The sequence below is a fragment of the Muscardinus avellanarius genome, assembly GCF_963383645.1.
Source record: "Muscardinus avellanarius genome assembly, chromosome: X".
Classification (NCBI taxonomy): domain Eukaryota; kingdom Metazoa; phylum Chordata; class Mammalia; order Rodentia; family Gliridae; genus Muscardinus; species Muscardinus avellanarius.
Window position 1 is genome coordinate 109,625,057 of NC_137792.1, and position 18,137 is coordinate 109,643,193.

At 35.6% G+C, this 18,137-nt stretch overlaps 1 protein-coding gene across 1 annotated transcript in view; it reads right to left on the minus strand.

The window, feature by feature from the left end:
- TEX11 (testis expressed 11) overlaps positions 1-18,137 on the minus strand; it is a gene marked incomplete at both ends in the record, with an annotated part of 284,756 nt that overhangs the window by 130,883 nt on the left and 135,736 nt on the right. Inside the window, 4 exon segments of the mRNA XM_080718988.1 lie at positions 8,898-8,939; positions 8,943-8,983; positions 12,217-12,312; positions 12,315-12,367. Of these exon segments, the coding sequence (XP_080575114.1) occupies positions 8,898-8,939; positions 8,943-8,983; positions 12,217-12,312; positions 12,315-12,367 (232 nt within the window).

Here is an 18,137-nt window from a genome sequence, read left to right on the forward strand (position 1 = left end):
AAAACAGAATTTCATATTCTACACTTTCCATTTAATTTTGTTTTATTAATATTAATCTATGCTGTTATTTAATTTTCAGTTATTAATTTTAAGGGATACATATGCACAGCCAAATTAATATATCACGATTTATTTTCATAATATCAAATGCTTAGAGAATTTCCAGAGTTTTCTCTATCAATAATAAATGCTGCTGTATTTTTGTACAAAATATCTTTTCAAGTTACTTTAAAATTTCAAAAGCAAGAAGCTATTATGAAAAATCTAAAAGAAATAGCCTGAATAATTTTTTTAATCTAAGAAAACTGAGATTACTTACAAACACCAAGGTAAGGCAAATGAGTCTCCTGTACACCATCAAGAAGCATCATATTTTTCAATTAAGGACATGAGTCATTAGGAACCTCAAGGAATAAAATGCCCTTTTCAGTATAAATAGCTGTGCCGAGGAGGTAAAATGGTGCTTTTGACTATTTAGACATTAGATTACATTCTTCTCCAGGGTTGAAAATGAAAGCTAAAAAAATAATAAAGATCATTCAGCAAGGCTAGAAAATGAGGAGACAGACAAAGAATCAATAGGAGAAAGGAAATTCTGAAGCAATTTTTTACCTCCTCAGTACAGAAATAAAGGCCCTCTAAAAGAGAAAAATCATACCATTTTATTTTGCAGTAACTAACTAAAAGCCCCAAGTCTCTCTCTGTGTTCCTCTAAGGGATTTTCCTTCCTTATATTGGGTCTAATTTCTTATTAATCTTTGTTCCCTTTATTTCTCTTTTCTTCTTTTCCTCTTCACCTCTTTCTCCTACAAAATCTAAAACAATTTTTAAACGGATTTTTGAGGTGCAATTTATGCACAAAAAGCTACACATATTTTAACTGTATTATTAGACAAAGTTCTGGCATATGTATACATAGCTAAATTCATAATCGAAGGCAAGGCAGTGAACATGTTTATCGCAAACAAGAGTGTTCTTTATAATCCCTCACTGCACTCCCTCCTGGCCTCATCCTGAAGCAACCAGGAATCTGCATTCTATAACAATAGATTAAGTTTCCTTTTGGGGATTCCTATCATTGAATCATATGATATATACTCCTTTATCCTTTGGGGAGGAATCTGTCCTCTTTTACTCAGCATAAGTTTTAAATTTTATCCGGGTCATCGCATGTCTCAATAGTGCTTTTTTGAGTCACTTCCAGTTGTTTGCCTAATTACACATAAAGTTGCTTTTTGGGTGCAAGTCTTTGTGCAACTTTTTTGCATAAATTTTGTATGAATGAATATTTCCTTTCTTCTTGAGTACATACATAGGATTAGAATAGTTGGATCATATAGTAGGGGCAAATTTTTAAAACTATCAAACTGCTGGGCATGGTGGCACACGCTTGTAATCCCCGCACTTGGGAGGCAGAGACAGGAGGATCTCGCAGGTTCAAAGCCAGCCGCGCTGGCTTGAGAGACCCTGTTTCCAAACAAAAATATAAAACATAGGTCTGGGAGTGTAACCCAGAGGTAGAAGGGTTTCCAGGAACCCCAGTACCACAAAAAAAAAAAAAAAAAAAACCTATCAAACTCTTTTCCAAACTGTTGGCACTATTTTGCATTTCCACAGTAAAAGTTCTAGTTCCTCAACATCATTGGAGCGGTTATTACCTACTTGGTTAGAATTACTCCTAGGTATTCATTTGTTTTTGAGGTTATTGTGAATGGAATTATTTTCTGGGTTTCTTTCTCAGTGCATTCATGGTTGACATATAGAACAGCTACTGATGCTTTATACTTATTTTGTATCTAGACAGTTTGCTGACTTTGTTAATTAGCTATAGAAATATTTTGATTAATTTTTGTTCTTCTCAGTATAGGACCATTTCATCTGCAAATAGAGATAATTTCAGTTCTTCTTTTCCTCTTTGTATTTCTTTGATTTTTTTTTTCTTCTTACCTTATTGCTCTGGCTAGTCTCAAGTAATATATTTTAAAAGGAGTAGTGATAGTGGGCATCCTTGTCTTGTTCCTGATTTTAAAGGAAATCCTCACAAAATTTTCCCCATTAAGAGGGGTGTGGTGGTACACACTTGTAATCCCCACGCTTGGGAGGCTGAGACAGGAGGATCACACAGGTTCAAAACCAGCCTCAGCTACTTAGTGAGGCTCTCAGCAACTTAGTGAGACCCTGTTTCCAAATAAAATATAAAAAAGGTCTGGGAATATAGCCTGGAGATATAAGGCCCCTGGGTTCCACCCCCAGTACCACCAAAAAAAATTTTTTCCCATTCAATATGATGTTGGCTGTGGGTTTATTTTACATTGCCTTTACGACATTGAGGTAAGTTCCTTCTATTTCAATTTTCTGCAGTGTTTTTTTTTTTAACATGAATGGGTGTAGGATTGTGTCAAATGCTTTTTTCAGCATGTATTGAGATAATTCTGTGATTTTTAAAATTCTGTTTATGTGGTGAATTACATTATTGGTTTTTGTATTTTGAAATAGCCTTGTATCTCTAGAATAAAACTAAATTAGTTGTGGTTTGAAATTTTCTTAATGTTTTGAATGCATGTTGCTATACTTTGGCTAGAAGTTTGGGGTCAAAATTCATTAATGAGATTGGCCTGTAATTTTCCTTTCTTGAGCTTTCTTTATTCAGTTTTGGTATTAATTTCATACTGGCTTCATAAGATGTGTTTGGGGGAATCTTGTCTCTTTCTGTTTCATAGAATAGTTTGCGAAGTAGTTGGCTTAGATCTCCTATAAAGGCTTTATAAAATTGAACTGGAAATCCATCTGGACCTGGGTATTTCTTTGATGGTAGATTCTTTATACTACTGTTTCAATTTATTTGCTTGCTATTGTTTGATTTATACTTTCTTTGTCCTCTTGATTCAGTTTAAGAAGGTTGTCTGTGTCTAGAAATTTGTCAGTTTCTTCTAGGTCTCCCATTTTGTTGGAGTAGAGTTTTTATAATAGTTTCTGATGATCCACTGGATTTCCATGTGGTCTGAGATGATATCACCTTCTTTTGTCTCTTTTTTAGTAAATTGAGTTGGTTCTTTTTGTTTGTTAGATTGATTAAGGTTTATCTATCTTGTTAATTTTTTCAAGAAATAAGCTTTTTGCTTTGCTGATCTTTTGTATTTTTTCTCTATGTCATTGATTTCTGCTCTGATTTTAATAACTTCATGTCTTCTACTGGCTTTGTAATTAGACTGTTCCTACTTTTCAAAGGCTTTGAGGTGGGTCATTAGGTTATTTGGTGATTTTCTGTTCTTATGTGAGCTATGACTTTTCCTCTTAAAAATGCCTTCAAAGTGTTCTGGAGATTTTGGTATGTTGCATTTCGATTTTTATTTAATTCTAGGATTTTTAAAATTTCCCTTATTTATTCTATAATCCAGTTCTCATTTAGGTGTGTGGTATGGAATCATCATGTATTTATGTAATTTCTCTGGGTCTTCCTGTTGTTGTTTTCTACTATCATTTCATTACAGTCTGAAAAGATGCAAGGAAGTATATATTATATTTTTAATATGTTAGTACTTGCTTTGTAGCCAAGGATATGATCTATTTTTGAGACCCTTCCATGAACAGCTGAAATGTATTCAGCTGTAGTTGAGTAGAATATTCTGTATATATATATATATATATATATATATATATATATATATATATACAGTAAGTCCATTTGGTTTATGGTGTTCTTTAGGTTTGAGGTATCTTTGCTGATCTTTTGTCTATAAGATCAATCTAGTGGTGTGAGAGGAGTGTTGAAGTCTCCTAACACTGTACTGGGGTCTTTGTGAAATTAATGTTGCAAAGAGTTTGTTTTATAAAAGTGTCTGTACCTATATTTGGAGCATACGTGTTAACTACTGTTATATCCTTTTTTAAATTTATTTATTTTTTTATTGGTGCACTGTATTCATACATCATAGTGGGATACAAACTTTTGTAGACATACATGCACACATCGCCCAGTCAGCCCCCACCCAATCCCCACCCCATTCTCTCCCCATCCCTCCTTCCCATGCTTGGCTTAGTGGTTGACATCTAGTATTATAGCAGTTTATCCAAAATTAAAAATGATAATCTCACATAACAGTTTCATTTGTCTGATACCAAGCTTTTGATGACTTAAAGATAACATTTCAATATTTCTTTTTGCTTTCTTTCTTACCAGAGAATTTTTTTCTATTTTTTAGGTGAAACTATCATACATTTATATATTTATTATTCAGGAAAAAAAAATCTATCCTAATATGGAATATGGACTCTAGATACCCAAAACGATCTTGAAAAAGAACAAAGCTAGAAGATATATATTTTCTGATTTCAAACCATATAAAGCTACAATAATTGAAACAGTGTAGTACTGTTCTAAAGGCAGATATATAAACCATTGGAGTTAAATAAAAGCCTAGAGCTAAATTCTTCCCTATATTGTCAAGTTATTTTTGACAAGGTTCCCATGAACATTTGGTGGTGGAAATAATAATCTTTTAACTAAATATTGTTGAAAAATAATACTTACATGGAAAAGAATAAAATTGGACACTTACCTAATCCCATATACAAATATTAACTCAAAATAGATAAAAGACCTAAATATAAATCTTAAGACTATAAACTTTTAGAAGAAAATCTGGGTCATAAAACCTCACAACATTGAAAGTGGCAGTGATTTCGTGGATATGATTTCAATGGCAGAGGCAACAGAAGAGTATACAAACTCCCTAAAAAATAAAAAAAATATTGTATATCCAAAGACAATGTAAACAGAGTTAACAGTTACTAATAGAATGGGATAAAATATTTCCAAATGCTATATCTTAAGGTATATTAATATTCCAACTAGAAATCCTAAAAATTAACAACAATAAAGGCAAACAATACCATTTAGAGGTAGGTAAAATACTAACATAAGTAATGAATCTCCACAGATAACCAATCTTAGTTGTCTGTTGGATAGAAAATCTTGTTTCTCTGGTTCTGGTGTGTGTTACCTATTTCTTCTTTGTAGTTAATCTCTTTGAATATTTTCTCTAGTGCTGGTTTTGAAGACATAAATTCCTTCAGTTTCTGTTTGTCATGGAAGCTTCTTATTTCCCCATCTAATTTGATAGAAAGTTTTGCTGGGTAGGAAATTTTTGGCTGGAAGTTGTTTTCTTTCAGAGTTTGGAATATGTTACTCCAAGCCCTTCTGGCTCTCATGACTTGGTTTGGGAAGTCTGGAGTGATTCTAATTGGTTTGCCTCTGAATGTCACTTGGCCCTTTGTTTTTGTTGCCTTTAAGATTCTCTGCTTGGCTTCCACATTGGTCATTTTGACAATTATGTGGCGTGGGGATCTTCTCCGATCCTGTCTGAAGGGAGTTCTATAGGTTTCCTGGACCTGTGTATCAACCTCTTGCTCTATGTTTGGAAAATTTTCTGCTCTTCCTTCCTTGAAGAGATTGTTGATCCCTTTGGTATCACTTTCTTTTCCCTCCTTTATTCCAATTATTCTTAGGTTAGCTCTCTTAAAATGGGCCCATATTTCTTCAATGTCAGATTCCTGCTGTCGGATATTTTTTCCTAGATTAGAAACTATGCACTCATTTTTGGAATGATCATCTTCTAAGAGCAAGAATCTGTTCTCCATGTGGTCTAATCGGTTGTTTGTGCTTTGAATTGAGGCCTTTACTTCATTAATTGCATCCTTTATCTCTTTTTGGCTCTCTCTGAGTTCTTTTTGAAGCACCTCTATTATCTCTACAGTTATTTTCCTGATTTGATCTTCTAGAAATCGCTGATTTTCTGTTTTATCGGGTTCTGATGTTGTGGGGTTGTGGGCATTCATTGCTCCAGTATTATTCCTCTTTCCCATGATTTTGGAAGTTTGTGCCTTCTCTGGGTTCTTCCCTTGGATCACTATGACTTCACTTAAGGTGTTCTGGATCTCGAGTCAGTAGTATCTCAGACCCCACTACTCCTTTACTGGGTTGTATCACAGAGTCTCCAACCCAGAGAGTCGATAGAGGCTGCTTTAGACTATGGGGGGGTGCCAAGTTGGACGTTCTCCTATGGTGTGATATCTCTGCCACCGCCCCTCCCCCACTGGGTCAAGTCCCAGGGAGTACAGTACTGGGATTTCTCCTCTGTGGCCCGCAATTTGACTCACTGTTCTTGAGTTCGCAGATGTAGCTGTACTGGACTCAGTGAATTCGCTGCTGCTGCCGCTGGTGGCAATATTGCGCCGTTGCTATGCCCTCGGCCGTGAGGCTGGTGTATTTCTTCTTGGTTTTGATTTCCACTCTGAATCCCTGCAGCGTGTGCTGAGCTCAGCCACTGGGAGCTTTAGATGCTTCCTGCGCCGAGAAATCCCGCCTGGCTGTTCCGCAGTGGCTCACCTCGGCTCGCTGTAGCCATCCGGTGAATTCACCACTGCCGCCGGCAGTAAAGCGCTGCTGCCGCGTCCTCGGGTGTGAGGCCGGTGTATCTCCTCTGTGGCTCTGAGCTCTGTTCTCAGTCTGCTTTCTCTCTGGAGCCTGGTGATTTTTTTGTTTCTCTGGTGATGGTGTTTTCTGGCTATGAAAGGCACTGATTTTGTGGTAATGGAGATTGGTTGTTAGCGGGGCTCTTAAGCCCCACTTTTCTCAGTTGCCATCTTTCCGCTGTTATATCCTTTTGTTAAATCGTTCATTTCATCAGTAAAAACTGACCTGGCTTGTCTCATCTGATGAGTTTAGGCTTGAAGTCTGTTTTGTCTGATATGAGAGTTGCTCTCCCTGCTTTTCTTTTAGTTCCATTTGCATGAATTAATTTATTCTAGCCCCTCACCTTTAGTCTGTGAATATCTTTACCTGTAAAATGTGTTTCCTTCAGAACAGCATTTAGAAAGATTATGCTCTTTGCTAGTTTATATCTTTTAATTGGTAAATTGAGACCATTGCTATTCAGTATAATTATTGAGATAGAATTTTAATTCCTATCAGTTTGGGTTGTATTTTCTGTTTGAGATAGCGTTTATTCTTCTCTACTTAGTTGTTCATTTGATAAATTACAGACTATGTATTCATTTTTACAGTAGTTACCTTTTAGGGGTGAAACTTTGTTTTTTTTTTTTTTTTTTTTTTTTTTTTGGTGGTACTGGGGTTTCTGGAAGCCCTTCTACCTCCGGGCTACACTCCCAGACATATTTTTACATTTTCATTTGGAAACAGGGTCTCCTAAGCCAGTGCACATGGCTGGCTTCGAACCTGTGCGATCCTTCTGTCTCTGCCTCCCAAGCGTGGTGATAACAAGCGTGCGACACCACAGCCGGCTTGTAATTTTGTTTTCTATGTGATCTAGTCTACCATTGATTGTTTGTATTGAGGTTTTCATTTCATTTATTGCATCCTTCAATTTCTTCAGAGCTTCTTTTTGATTCCTGTTCAGGATATTTGTTTCTTTGTCAACATGGCATTTTATATCATTTACGCTTTCTCTAATCTTGTTTCTAAACTTTTGAATCATATCTAGTATTAAAGTTTTGAATTCTACTTCTGGCCCTCTCTGAAATTCTGAGTTCATGAGTTCTGTTGTTGTAGGGTTGTGGGAGCTTATTGTTTCCTTGCTATTCTTTTAATGTTTTTGAGTTTCTTAAGTTTGTATCTTTGTTGTATTTGCTGGATTTCTTTCTCTCTCACTCCATGGAATTCCTATGTCTAATCCCTCTCTCTTTATGATGCATCCTATTCTGAAAGTAAATATTTACCTCCAGGTATGCCTTAAAATGAATATTCTCATACACATAGATAGTCAAAGCTATCCATTAAGTATGTATCACTCAGCCAGGTGTGTTAGCGCAGGCTTGTAATCCCAGCATTCGGTAGGTGGAGACCAGAGGATCACGGTTCATGGACAGCCTCAGCTACTTAGTGAGGCTCTTCACAACTCAGTGAGACTCTGTTTCAAAAATAAAACACTAAAAATAGGGCTAGAGGTGTATCTCGGAGGTAGAATGTCCCTAGGTTCCATCCCCAATACCACACAAAAAAGTATCTATCACCCTACAATACCTTCTCAGAAGTCTGTGTCTTTTTATCACCTTCCCCCTGTTCTTCTGCCAGTAGAGCACCATGACATTTTAAAGGAAATAAACCCCCTCTTGACTTTCTTGTCCTCCTACATATTAAAATATTAGTGATGCTATTTCCCTATACTGCAAGTTCCCATGAGGAGGAATCATGTCTTAATATTCTTTTTTTGATAAAATTTTGTTTTTATTTTGTTTTAACTTTAAAAATTGTAAAATAGTTTTAGGTTTATAAAAATTGCAAAGGTAGTACAAAGAGTTCTCACATAATTCTCCCTCTTAATAGCGTACATTAGCATGAGGCATTTGTTGTAGTTGATAAATCACTATTTATATATTATTCTACATTTTCCTTTTTATTTTTTAAATTTTTATTGGTGCATTTTAGTCATACATCTTACTGGAGTACAAGATGGTAGAGGTATAAACGCACACATTACTCATTTAGCCCTTCCCCAATTCCTACCTTATTCCCTCCTCCCTCCCTCCTCATGTTTGGCTTACAGATTGACTTTGAGATGTTTGTGAATGTACATCATGTACATTAGGGAATTTCGCTCTTCCCCCCCTCCAATTACTGCCAGTTAGGCCTCTTTATTTGCTCACCTGTGGTTTCTCCTTCTTCGTCTAGAGTTCCTCCTATGCAGTGTCTTACTATTCTAGAAGGAACATTTTTCAATGCCCATCAACATTCTATGACTACTTAATAAATAGATGGTATCTATGAAGAGAGAGATTATGAAGGCACTTGATGCTGTATGATTTTCATAATGAACACGTTGCTTTATTTGCTGCTGTGAAGCAAGAATTTTAAGAATGAAAATAGAATATTCCTAAACCTCAAAACTTCTGGCAGCCGTTTTACACACAATGTTGTGCAACTAGCTTACAAATTCTGTTGTCAGTTGACTTCCTGTTTGGTGACCTCAAAAAATACAAAAACAAATAACCCCTAAGCACTGAAAATGAGAATCCAGCTATATTACATTAAATAAAGAGTGCTGAGTACAGTCATAGCCTATAATCTTTAATAGCTATAAAAACAGTCACACTCAGGATTTCATCATCAATTTTAGGTTTACCACCCAAACTGATTAGGTAATACAATCATTGTTTGCTAGAACCAAAGTAATTCTCCCATCAGTTTGTGATAAATTTCTAGCCTAGTCTCTTTTAACTTATTTTCCATGCTCCAAATTAGATCATCATTTTGTGCCTTAATAAGGTTATTGTGAATGAGCAGACAGCAATGCCAGAAATCATTAATAAGAAGTGTGTGTACTATTACATACTAAATAGATTAGATCAAGTTCACAAGAAAGGCCAATTATACCTTAAAGCCTTTGTAAAATACTTTAAGACCATACTTAGAGAGAAACTTTATTAGTTTAAATCGTAACTTATGTCTGATTATTTCTGGTCTAGACATTTACAGGGTTCAAAACATTACCACATTAAGGCAAGGTTTAAACTATAATAGAATTCTATACTCTTTCTCTTCCATCCCTTTGGCACAAAACATCATTTTCCACAAAAGTTTCAATTAGAGCCCTGAGAATCTCTAACCTCTAGGAGAATCAACAAATGTAGTTTGTTCTATGACTTAATTAAAAATGCTCACATGAGAGTAAAATATCTGTTAATGTGTCTACTTAAAATATTATAATTCTTTGATAATATATATATATATATATTTATATATCACAACACAATCTTTTTTAAATAGAATTTTAGGAAAATGAGTTATTTGTAAAATCAAGTTTTCTACTTAGTGAGCAGTTTACTTTCTTTTAATAAAAACATTTTCATTTTAAAAGTCTAAATATTTTAGTAAAATTTCTTATATCTTCAACAAATTAAATATACTTTCTACTTTTATAAGCACAATTAAACCTTTTCTCAACCATTCAATGTCAATGATAAAAACTATCACATTAAGATAGTTACCTCTAAAAGGCATTATTATGATACATACACACATATATAATTTTTAAGAGGCAGGGTCTTGTTTTGTTGCCCAGGTTGACTTTGAACCCCTAGCTACTTAGGAGGCAAAGGCAGGAATATCATTTGAACCCAGAGGTTCAAAGTAAGCCTGGACAATAAAACAATACCTTGCCTCTTTAAAAATTATATATGTGTATATGTATCATAATAATATCTTTTAGAGTTATTATATAGTGCATATTTCCATATTTCTAAAAATATTTGGAGCTTTGAATGTAATTCTGCGGTCAAGCACTTTTGCCTATCATTCTTGGAGCCCTGGGTTTGATCCATAGCACTGAAAAAAAAAAACAAACCCTGAATCTGTGCTTTTAAAAAATTGTGGAGTTTTTCCTCTCTTATTTCAAGTTACCTGTATATTTCTATGTGTAACTTTTTTTCTATTTTATATGTTACAGTAAAAAGCTATGGTTTGGAAAACCAGATAATTAAGCTTATCAAAACTAGATTTAAAAATATTTAAATTCTTAGTGAAGATATGGAGAAAGGGTGTCATCAGTAAAATATGGTTCATAGAATCTAGAGTTCAAGAGCCTCTTAGACATCATCTAGTCAGATGATTTCCTTTAAAATATTGATGATTTTTTTGTTTTTTAATTTATTTTTAATGTGGATTATATTGAAAATGGCATACATTCAGACTGTGCTTGGCGCCCTCTCTTCCCCCCTCTTCTCCTTCCCCCTCCCAACAAGAGTGCACAGGTTAACCATGCTACATTCATATTTTTACACATATTAGAATGTAGCTCCTCCATTAATCAACCTCAGCCTTTTGTTCTCCTACCCTTCCATTCTAGCTTTGCTGAGGTTTCCCCTCCATTATATGTAGTTCTTCTGGTATTCCAAATACTCCCTAGTTTGGGCGTATTAGAGAAAACATATGTTCCTTCTCTTTCTGTGCTTGGATGATCTCACTTAACATAATGTTCTCCAGGTCTGACTTCATTTTTATAAAATCATGATTCAAAGCCGGGTGTGGTGGCGCAGCCTTTAATCCCAGCATTTGGGAGGCTGAGACAGGAGGATCACGGTGGACAGCCTCAGCTACTTAATGAGGCCTTCTGCAACTCAGTGAGACCTGGTTTCGAAATAAGAATGTAAAATAGGGCTGGGGGTGTAGGTTGGAGGTAGAATGCCCCTGGGTTCCATCTCTAGCACCACACACAAAAAAATCATGATTCATACTTATAAAAATTCAAGCTATATGTAACGTACAAGGATGAAAGCACTACATCACCTAAAATACCACGAGTAGAATAAACCCAAGTGTTAATCTTTAGTGACCATCATTACAAGTTGGAAGCATGAGGTTATAGAGGTAATTTTCTAAAAAAGAAATAATATCATCTGTGTTCCTTAGATTGTAGAGGTTCTGCAGAGTAGAACCTCTACTGAGCAGCTTTAGCTTTACATTTCTGTAACCAGAGAAATTGTAATCTTTTATAAAGAGTGAGGTTTAAATAAGATCGCATCACTAAAGGCTGCTGATTTGCTGATAAAAAGTCTAAAATCCAAAAATTTCATTCACAATCCTATAGTTGGGGGAGGGAGAACAAAAACAAAAACAAAAAAATCAAAGTCCAGAGTACCAACTTGCCAAAACCACACACAGCTAATTTGAGATCAAGCTGAAACCATGAGAATAGGCTTGCAACCTCACAATTTCCCACCACATCTCAGCTTCAAGCTCAGATGTTTATCTATTTTAAATAATGTTTTATTATTTGGGTTTATTTCCTCTTAGCTCAAAAATTTGTGATATGTAAACAGGCAAGGTCTAGAAAAAGACCTCTGTTAAAGATAATAGGGAGGGGAAAGAAAAGAAATGGGGGAATTTGTTGACCTGAGGATTTTAGTATTGCTCTGACATGATTAAAATTATATACAGATTAACACATTCTCTTTTTTTGTGGTACTACAGGTTGATCCCAGGGGCATTCTACCTCAGAACTATACCCCCAGGCTTGTTTTATTTTTTTATTTTGAAACAGGATCTCATTAAAATGTGAAGGGCTTCACTAAGTTGCTGAGGCTGACCACAAACCTATGATTCTCTGGTCTCAGTCTCCCAGGTACTGAAATTACAAGAATATACTACCACACCCAGCTTAGATTAACACCTTCTAAAACACTTAGAGAAATCCTACTGACCCATAATGATTTTTTCAATCTTCTCCTCCACAAGCACTTCTCCCTTTCTTTGTAAAAGCATGTCAATATCAAGCAAAAGAGCTTTACCAATATTTGTGATGACTTAAAATGTTCACAGATAATATTCATGAAACAAAACCCAATAGATTCTCTGTGCAAATTTTAAGCAGTGTGAATAGAAGAACCACCTTTTGATCAATGGAACAAAAATTATTTTAGTGTTAGCAAAACAAGCCAGGTGAAAGTATATCTGAACTTAAGTAATGTTATTAAATGCCTATTTGTCAATAACAAAGCATTTAATTTTATTTAATTTTAGTTTAATTAAGCCATAAACATTTTCTTTACATAAAAGTCAATAATTTATTTCCTAGTCTCTAATTTATGCCTTTTCCTGAGAACTGATGCTAATGTTTATAAATTGCTAGCTGAGCGTTAGTCAAGTCACATGAACAAATATGAGGAATTACTAGTTCCATCTGCCAAAAACTCTTTTATGGTTTTTTTTAAGTACTGGACATAGAACCCAGAGGCATTCTGCCTCCAAGCTACACCCCTCAGTCCCTATTTTTCAGTCTTTTATTTTTAAAACAGGGTCTCACTGAGTTGTAAAGGGCCTCACTAAGTAGCTGAGGCTATTTGAGAACCAGGATCCTCCACTCTCCACCTCCCGAATCTTTTTATGTTTTGATTACACAAAAACACACCAGTATGGTCTGATGATTTAAAAATGTAAACAGTTCACAGATTGGAAGAGTTAATATTGTAAAATTGTCAACAATCCCAAGTAAATCTACAGATTTCATGAAATCCCTGTTAAAATACTAATGGCATTTTTAGGAAATTAAAATATACATATGAGATCTCAAGGGGCCCTGAATAACCAAAACAATTTTTTTTGGTAATACTGGGGATGGAACCCAGAGGCTTTCTACCTCCAGGCTATACTCCCAGACCTTTTTTTATATTTTATTTGGAAACAGGGTCTCACTAAGTTGCTGAGAGCCTCACTAAGTAGCTAAGGCTGGCTTCAAACCTGTGCAATTCTCCTGTCTCAGCCTCCCAAGTGCAGGGATTACAAGCGTGCGCCACCACGCCCGGCACCAAAACAATTTTTAAATGAAGAACAAAGTTGGAAGACTCATGTTTTCTGATTTTGAAATGTATTACAAATAAAAATTTTAAAAATGTGTAGAACTGGTGTAAAAACTGACAGACCAATAAAATGAAATAGACTCAGAATAAACCTTAATATGAGGCCAAATGGCTTTTGTAGCAGTATTGGGAATGGCCTAGGAAGATTTGAGAAAGCTCTGATTATTATATTTCAAAAATTGGCCGGGCGTGGTGGTGCATGCTTGTAGTCCCTGCACTTGGGAGGCTGAGACAGGAGGATCGCACAGGTTCGAAGCCAGCCTCAGCTACTTAGGCTCTCAGCAACTTAGTAAGACCCTGTTTCCAAATAAAATATAAAAAAAGGTCTGGGAGTATAGCCTGGAGATAGAAAGCCTCTGGGTTCCACCCCCAGTACCACCCCCCAAAAATTAATTAATTAAAAAATAAATAAATAAAGGAACAGGCTTCTTTAAAAAAATTGATGAAAGGACTTGGTTTCTGTCTAAAAAGCAGGCAACTATTCCAATGTAAATTAACCTAGCTAAAGGTAATTAGCAAGTCCATAGGAGAGGGGAACTAGGACTTCCTCATCCTCATTCTAAAGACAGGTTCACATAATAATTGGATAATCTAGCTAGGATGGGAGGAAGGGGTCACCTTCCTGAAAGGAGACACCTTGGTTGGGGGAGGAACCTTAAAGGTACATTTACCACATCAGAATTATGTGAACAAGATGGAGACGTGTATAAAAAAAGTCTGGTCCACATGTATCCTTGGTGAATTCGCTCAAACCACCCCCTCATGTTACCTGGTAACATAAGGCTGTAACCGTCTTCTGTATTTCTATCTGTTTAATAAACTCCTTTAAATCTTCAGCAAGAGTCCAGGCTATTGAATACTTATCCTTAGCTCAGGACAAGAACCCTCGCTTTTTATCTTTTTGTGGTTTGAGGGAAATTATGTCCAGAACCCTAACAGGGGTCCCCGGGGACATTTTCCCTGAACTGTAACAGCTTTTTACAAAGGTGTCAGGATGATTCAATGGTGAAAGGACCATCTCTTCAACAACTGGTACTGATAAACACTGGATTTTCACATGTGACTTTTAACTTATATCATGTACAAAATGTAAGAGATAAAATAATTGTATCTGGTTATAAAAGCAATTGATCAAGTAATATTTGACAAGGGTACCCAGAATACATACCAGAAAAAGAAAATTTAAATAAATTTTAAAATTTATTTTAAAGAAAATTTTAAAAGAAAATTTTAAATAAATGGTGTTTGGAAAACTGAACATCTACAAGTAAACCAATCAATTTGGGCTTTTACCTAAGCATGCACAAAAATCAACCCAACATGTATTTAAAAACATAAGCATAATCCCTGAAACCATAAAACTCCCAGAAGAATAAAATTGGTAACAAGCTCCTTTATCCATTGGTCTTGGCAATGATGTTTTTGGATAGGACACTGAAAGCACAGGCAACATAGAAAAAAATGCACACATAGAACTACAGGAAACTAAAACATTTCTGCAGAGCAATGGAAACAATCCACAAACTTAGAAGGCAATCCAAAAATGGGAGAAACATTTACAAACCATAAATCCAAGAAAATACTACTATTTAAAATCTATACAACTCGGTAGTAAGAAAATATAACCTAATTAAAAATGGGAAAAAGGCTTAAATCAGAATTTTTTTTCAATGAAGACATAGAAATGGATGACAGGTATATGAAAATGTGCCCAAATGTACCAAGCACAGTCTGAATGTATGCCGTTTTCAATATGATTCACATAAAAATAAAAAAAATTAAAAACAACTTGCAAAGAAAATGTGCCCAAACCACCAATCAGATAATTGAAAATCAAAAGCACAATGAAATCTTATCTCACACCTGTTAAGGCTTTGATTAAAAAGTCGAAATATAACAAGTGTTGGTGAGAATATGAGGAAAGGGTAATATTCTTGGTGAAAAGGTAAAGCCACTAGGGAAGACAATAGGGATGCTCCTAAAAAATTTAAAGTAGAACTACCAAATGACTGGAAAATACTACTTCTGGGTTAATATCCAAAGAAAATAAAATCATCTAAAATATATATACTCCCACATTCACTGCTACATTCTTCACAATAGCCAAGGTATAAAAACAACCAAGATATCTGAACATTGAACAAAAAGAGATACATGAATGACAAGCTAGTGAAAAAATGTTTAACATTATTAGTCATTATGAAAATGCAAAGTAAAGTCACACTGATATATCATTCCTTTTATTACAGTTAAAACTGCTGATATACTCATGTGGGCCAGGATGGGGAGGAACTGGAACTCTCATACACTCCTGATGGGAATGTGAAATAAAGTGCTATAACTACCTTGGAAAATAGTTTGACAATTTATTGAAAAGTTAAATGTATACCTACGATCCAAACTCGCCATTTCATTTTTTAAAACTTAAAAGCTTATCAAGAGAAATGAAAGAATATGTCCATACAAACATATGCCTATGAGTGTTTATGGTGGCTTTATTCGTAATAACCCTCAAATGGAAATAATATAAGTGTCTATCAAGAGATTAATACATAAAAATTGTGGCATATTAGTACTACAGAATATTTCTGAGCAATAAAAAATATGAACTACAGATACATGTAACAAAATGGATGGACCTCGGGGAAATATGTGGAGTTAAGAAAAGCCAGACTAAGCCGGACGTGGTGGCGCACGCTTGTAATCCCAACATTCGGGAGGCTGAGACAGGAGGATCGCGGTTCACACGCAGACAGCCTCAGCTAATATTTAGTGAGGCCCTCTGCAACTCAGTGAGACCCAGTTTCAAAATAAAGAATAAAAAAATAGGGCAGGGGATGTACCTCAGAGGTCGAATGCCCCTGGGTTCTATCTCCAGACCCGCAAAAAAAAAAAAAAAATTCAAAAGCCAGACTATGCCAGGAATGGTGGTACATACCTGTAATTCCAACTACTTGAGAGGTTTGAGGCAAAAGATTCACAAGTTCAAGGCCGTGCTGGGTAGCTTGACAACTCAAAATAATTTTTAAAGGGGGCTGGGCATGTAGCTGTATGCTAGAGCACTTGCCTAGCATGGTTGAGGCTCTGGATTTGATCTCTAGTACTGGGGGAGCAAAATCCAGACTAAAATATATAATGCTTCTTATTTACATAAAATTCTAAAAAATACAAACAGATGTAGAGTGACATTAAATGACTTATAGACACCTGATGAAGAGATATGGAGGGATTAGAAAAGACCACAGGAACTTTTGGGTATGATAAGTATGTTCATTTTCCTGTTTGTGATAACAGGTCCATAAGTCGGTATGTTTGTGGTGCAAGTGTGTGTGTGTGTGTGTGTGTGTGTGTGTGTGTGTGTGTGTGTAGTCAAAAATTGTTGAATTGTATGTCTAATCCAAATATATTAATTGGATTGTATTCCAATTATACTTTATTAAGGCTGAGGGTTTTTTGGGGGGGCTGGTACTGGGAAATGAACTGAGGGTCACTCAACCACTGAGCTATATCCCCCCCTTTGGTACTGGAAATTGAATCCAGGGGCGTTCTACCTCTGAGCTAAACCCCAAACCCTATTATTTTTTTACTTTGAAACAGCATCTTGCTGAGTTGCTGAGTGTCTCACTAAGTTACTGAAACTGGCCACAGCATGCTATCCTTCTGTTTCAGATTTCCAAGTACTAGGATTACAAGTTTGTGCCACCGTGTCCTGTTCTCTAATTTAATTTTGAAACAGTCTCAATAAGTTGCCCACGCTGGCCTTGAAATTATTAGCCTCCTGCCTCAGCCTCATGAATAGTTAAGATTACACTTATGTGCCACTGCACCTGGCTAATGAAACTATAATAAAATAATGTTGGACATTTCTTGGCATGGTTGCTATGGTGTGTCGGGAGAAAGAGCTAGAACAGTCATTTTGTGATCAGTGCCACCTTGTCTGTGAATGTTGCTTTTTAGCAATGTTACATCTCAGCTCCAAGTTAATTTAATAGAAAACAAAACGTATGTTTGCCAAATATAACAAATTGCAGGAACTCACTATGTATTAGAAATATAGGGTATATATTTGATTCCTTAAGGGAATAAGAACTGTAAATCATTATAATGGTGATAGACATATAGATACCACCAAGATGGTTTGATAAGAATGCTCATTTTCTCATTTCAGGGTATAAATTCTCTACACATTTAAATTCATCTTTTCATTAAATTCTAATTTTAGGCTACAGCTAAAGAACCTGGTTCTGGTTGCAATTTTCTGATTTATAGTTACAAAACCACTCTAATATATTGGTGTTTGATTTTCCATATGGAGTTCCTAAAACCTTAAAACCAGCTGAGACCTTGTAGTATTTTTCATCTGCTGCTATAAAAAATTACCACACACTGGGGGGTGCACACTTGTAATCTCAGTATTCAGGAGGCAGAGACCAAAGGATCGTGGTTTGCGGACAGCCTCAGCTACATAGCAAAGCCCTTCGCAACACAGTGAGACCCTGTTTCAAAAATAAAAAGACTAAAAAATAGGGAAGGGGATGTAACTTGGAGGTACAAGCCTCTGGGTTCCATCCCTTGTACACACACACACACACAAAAAAAAAATTACTACATACATAGTGGCTTCAAACAACATGCATTAATTATTTCCTAATTCTGTAGGTCCAAAACCCTTCATTAAAGGCTCAACTGGAAATTATGTGTTGGGCCTCCTAAGTCCAAAGTCTAGGTATTGGACATTTTTCTGCTTATCTGAACCCCAAAATCAA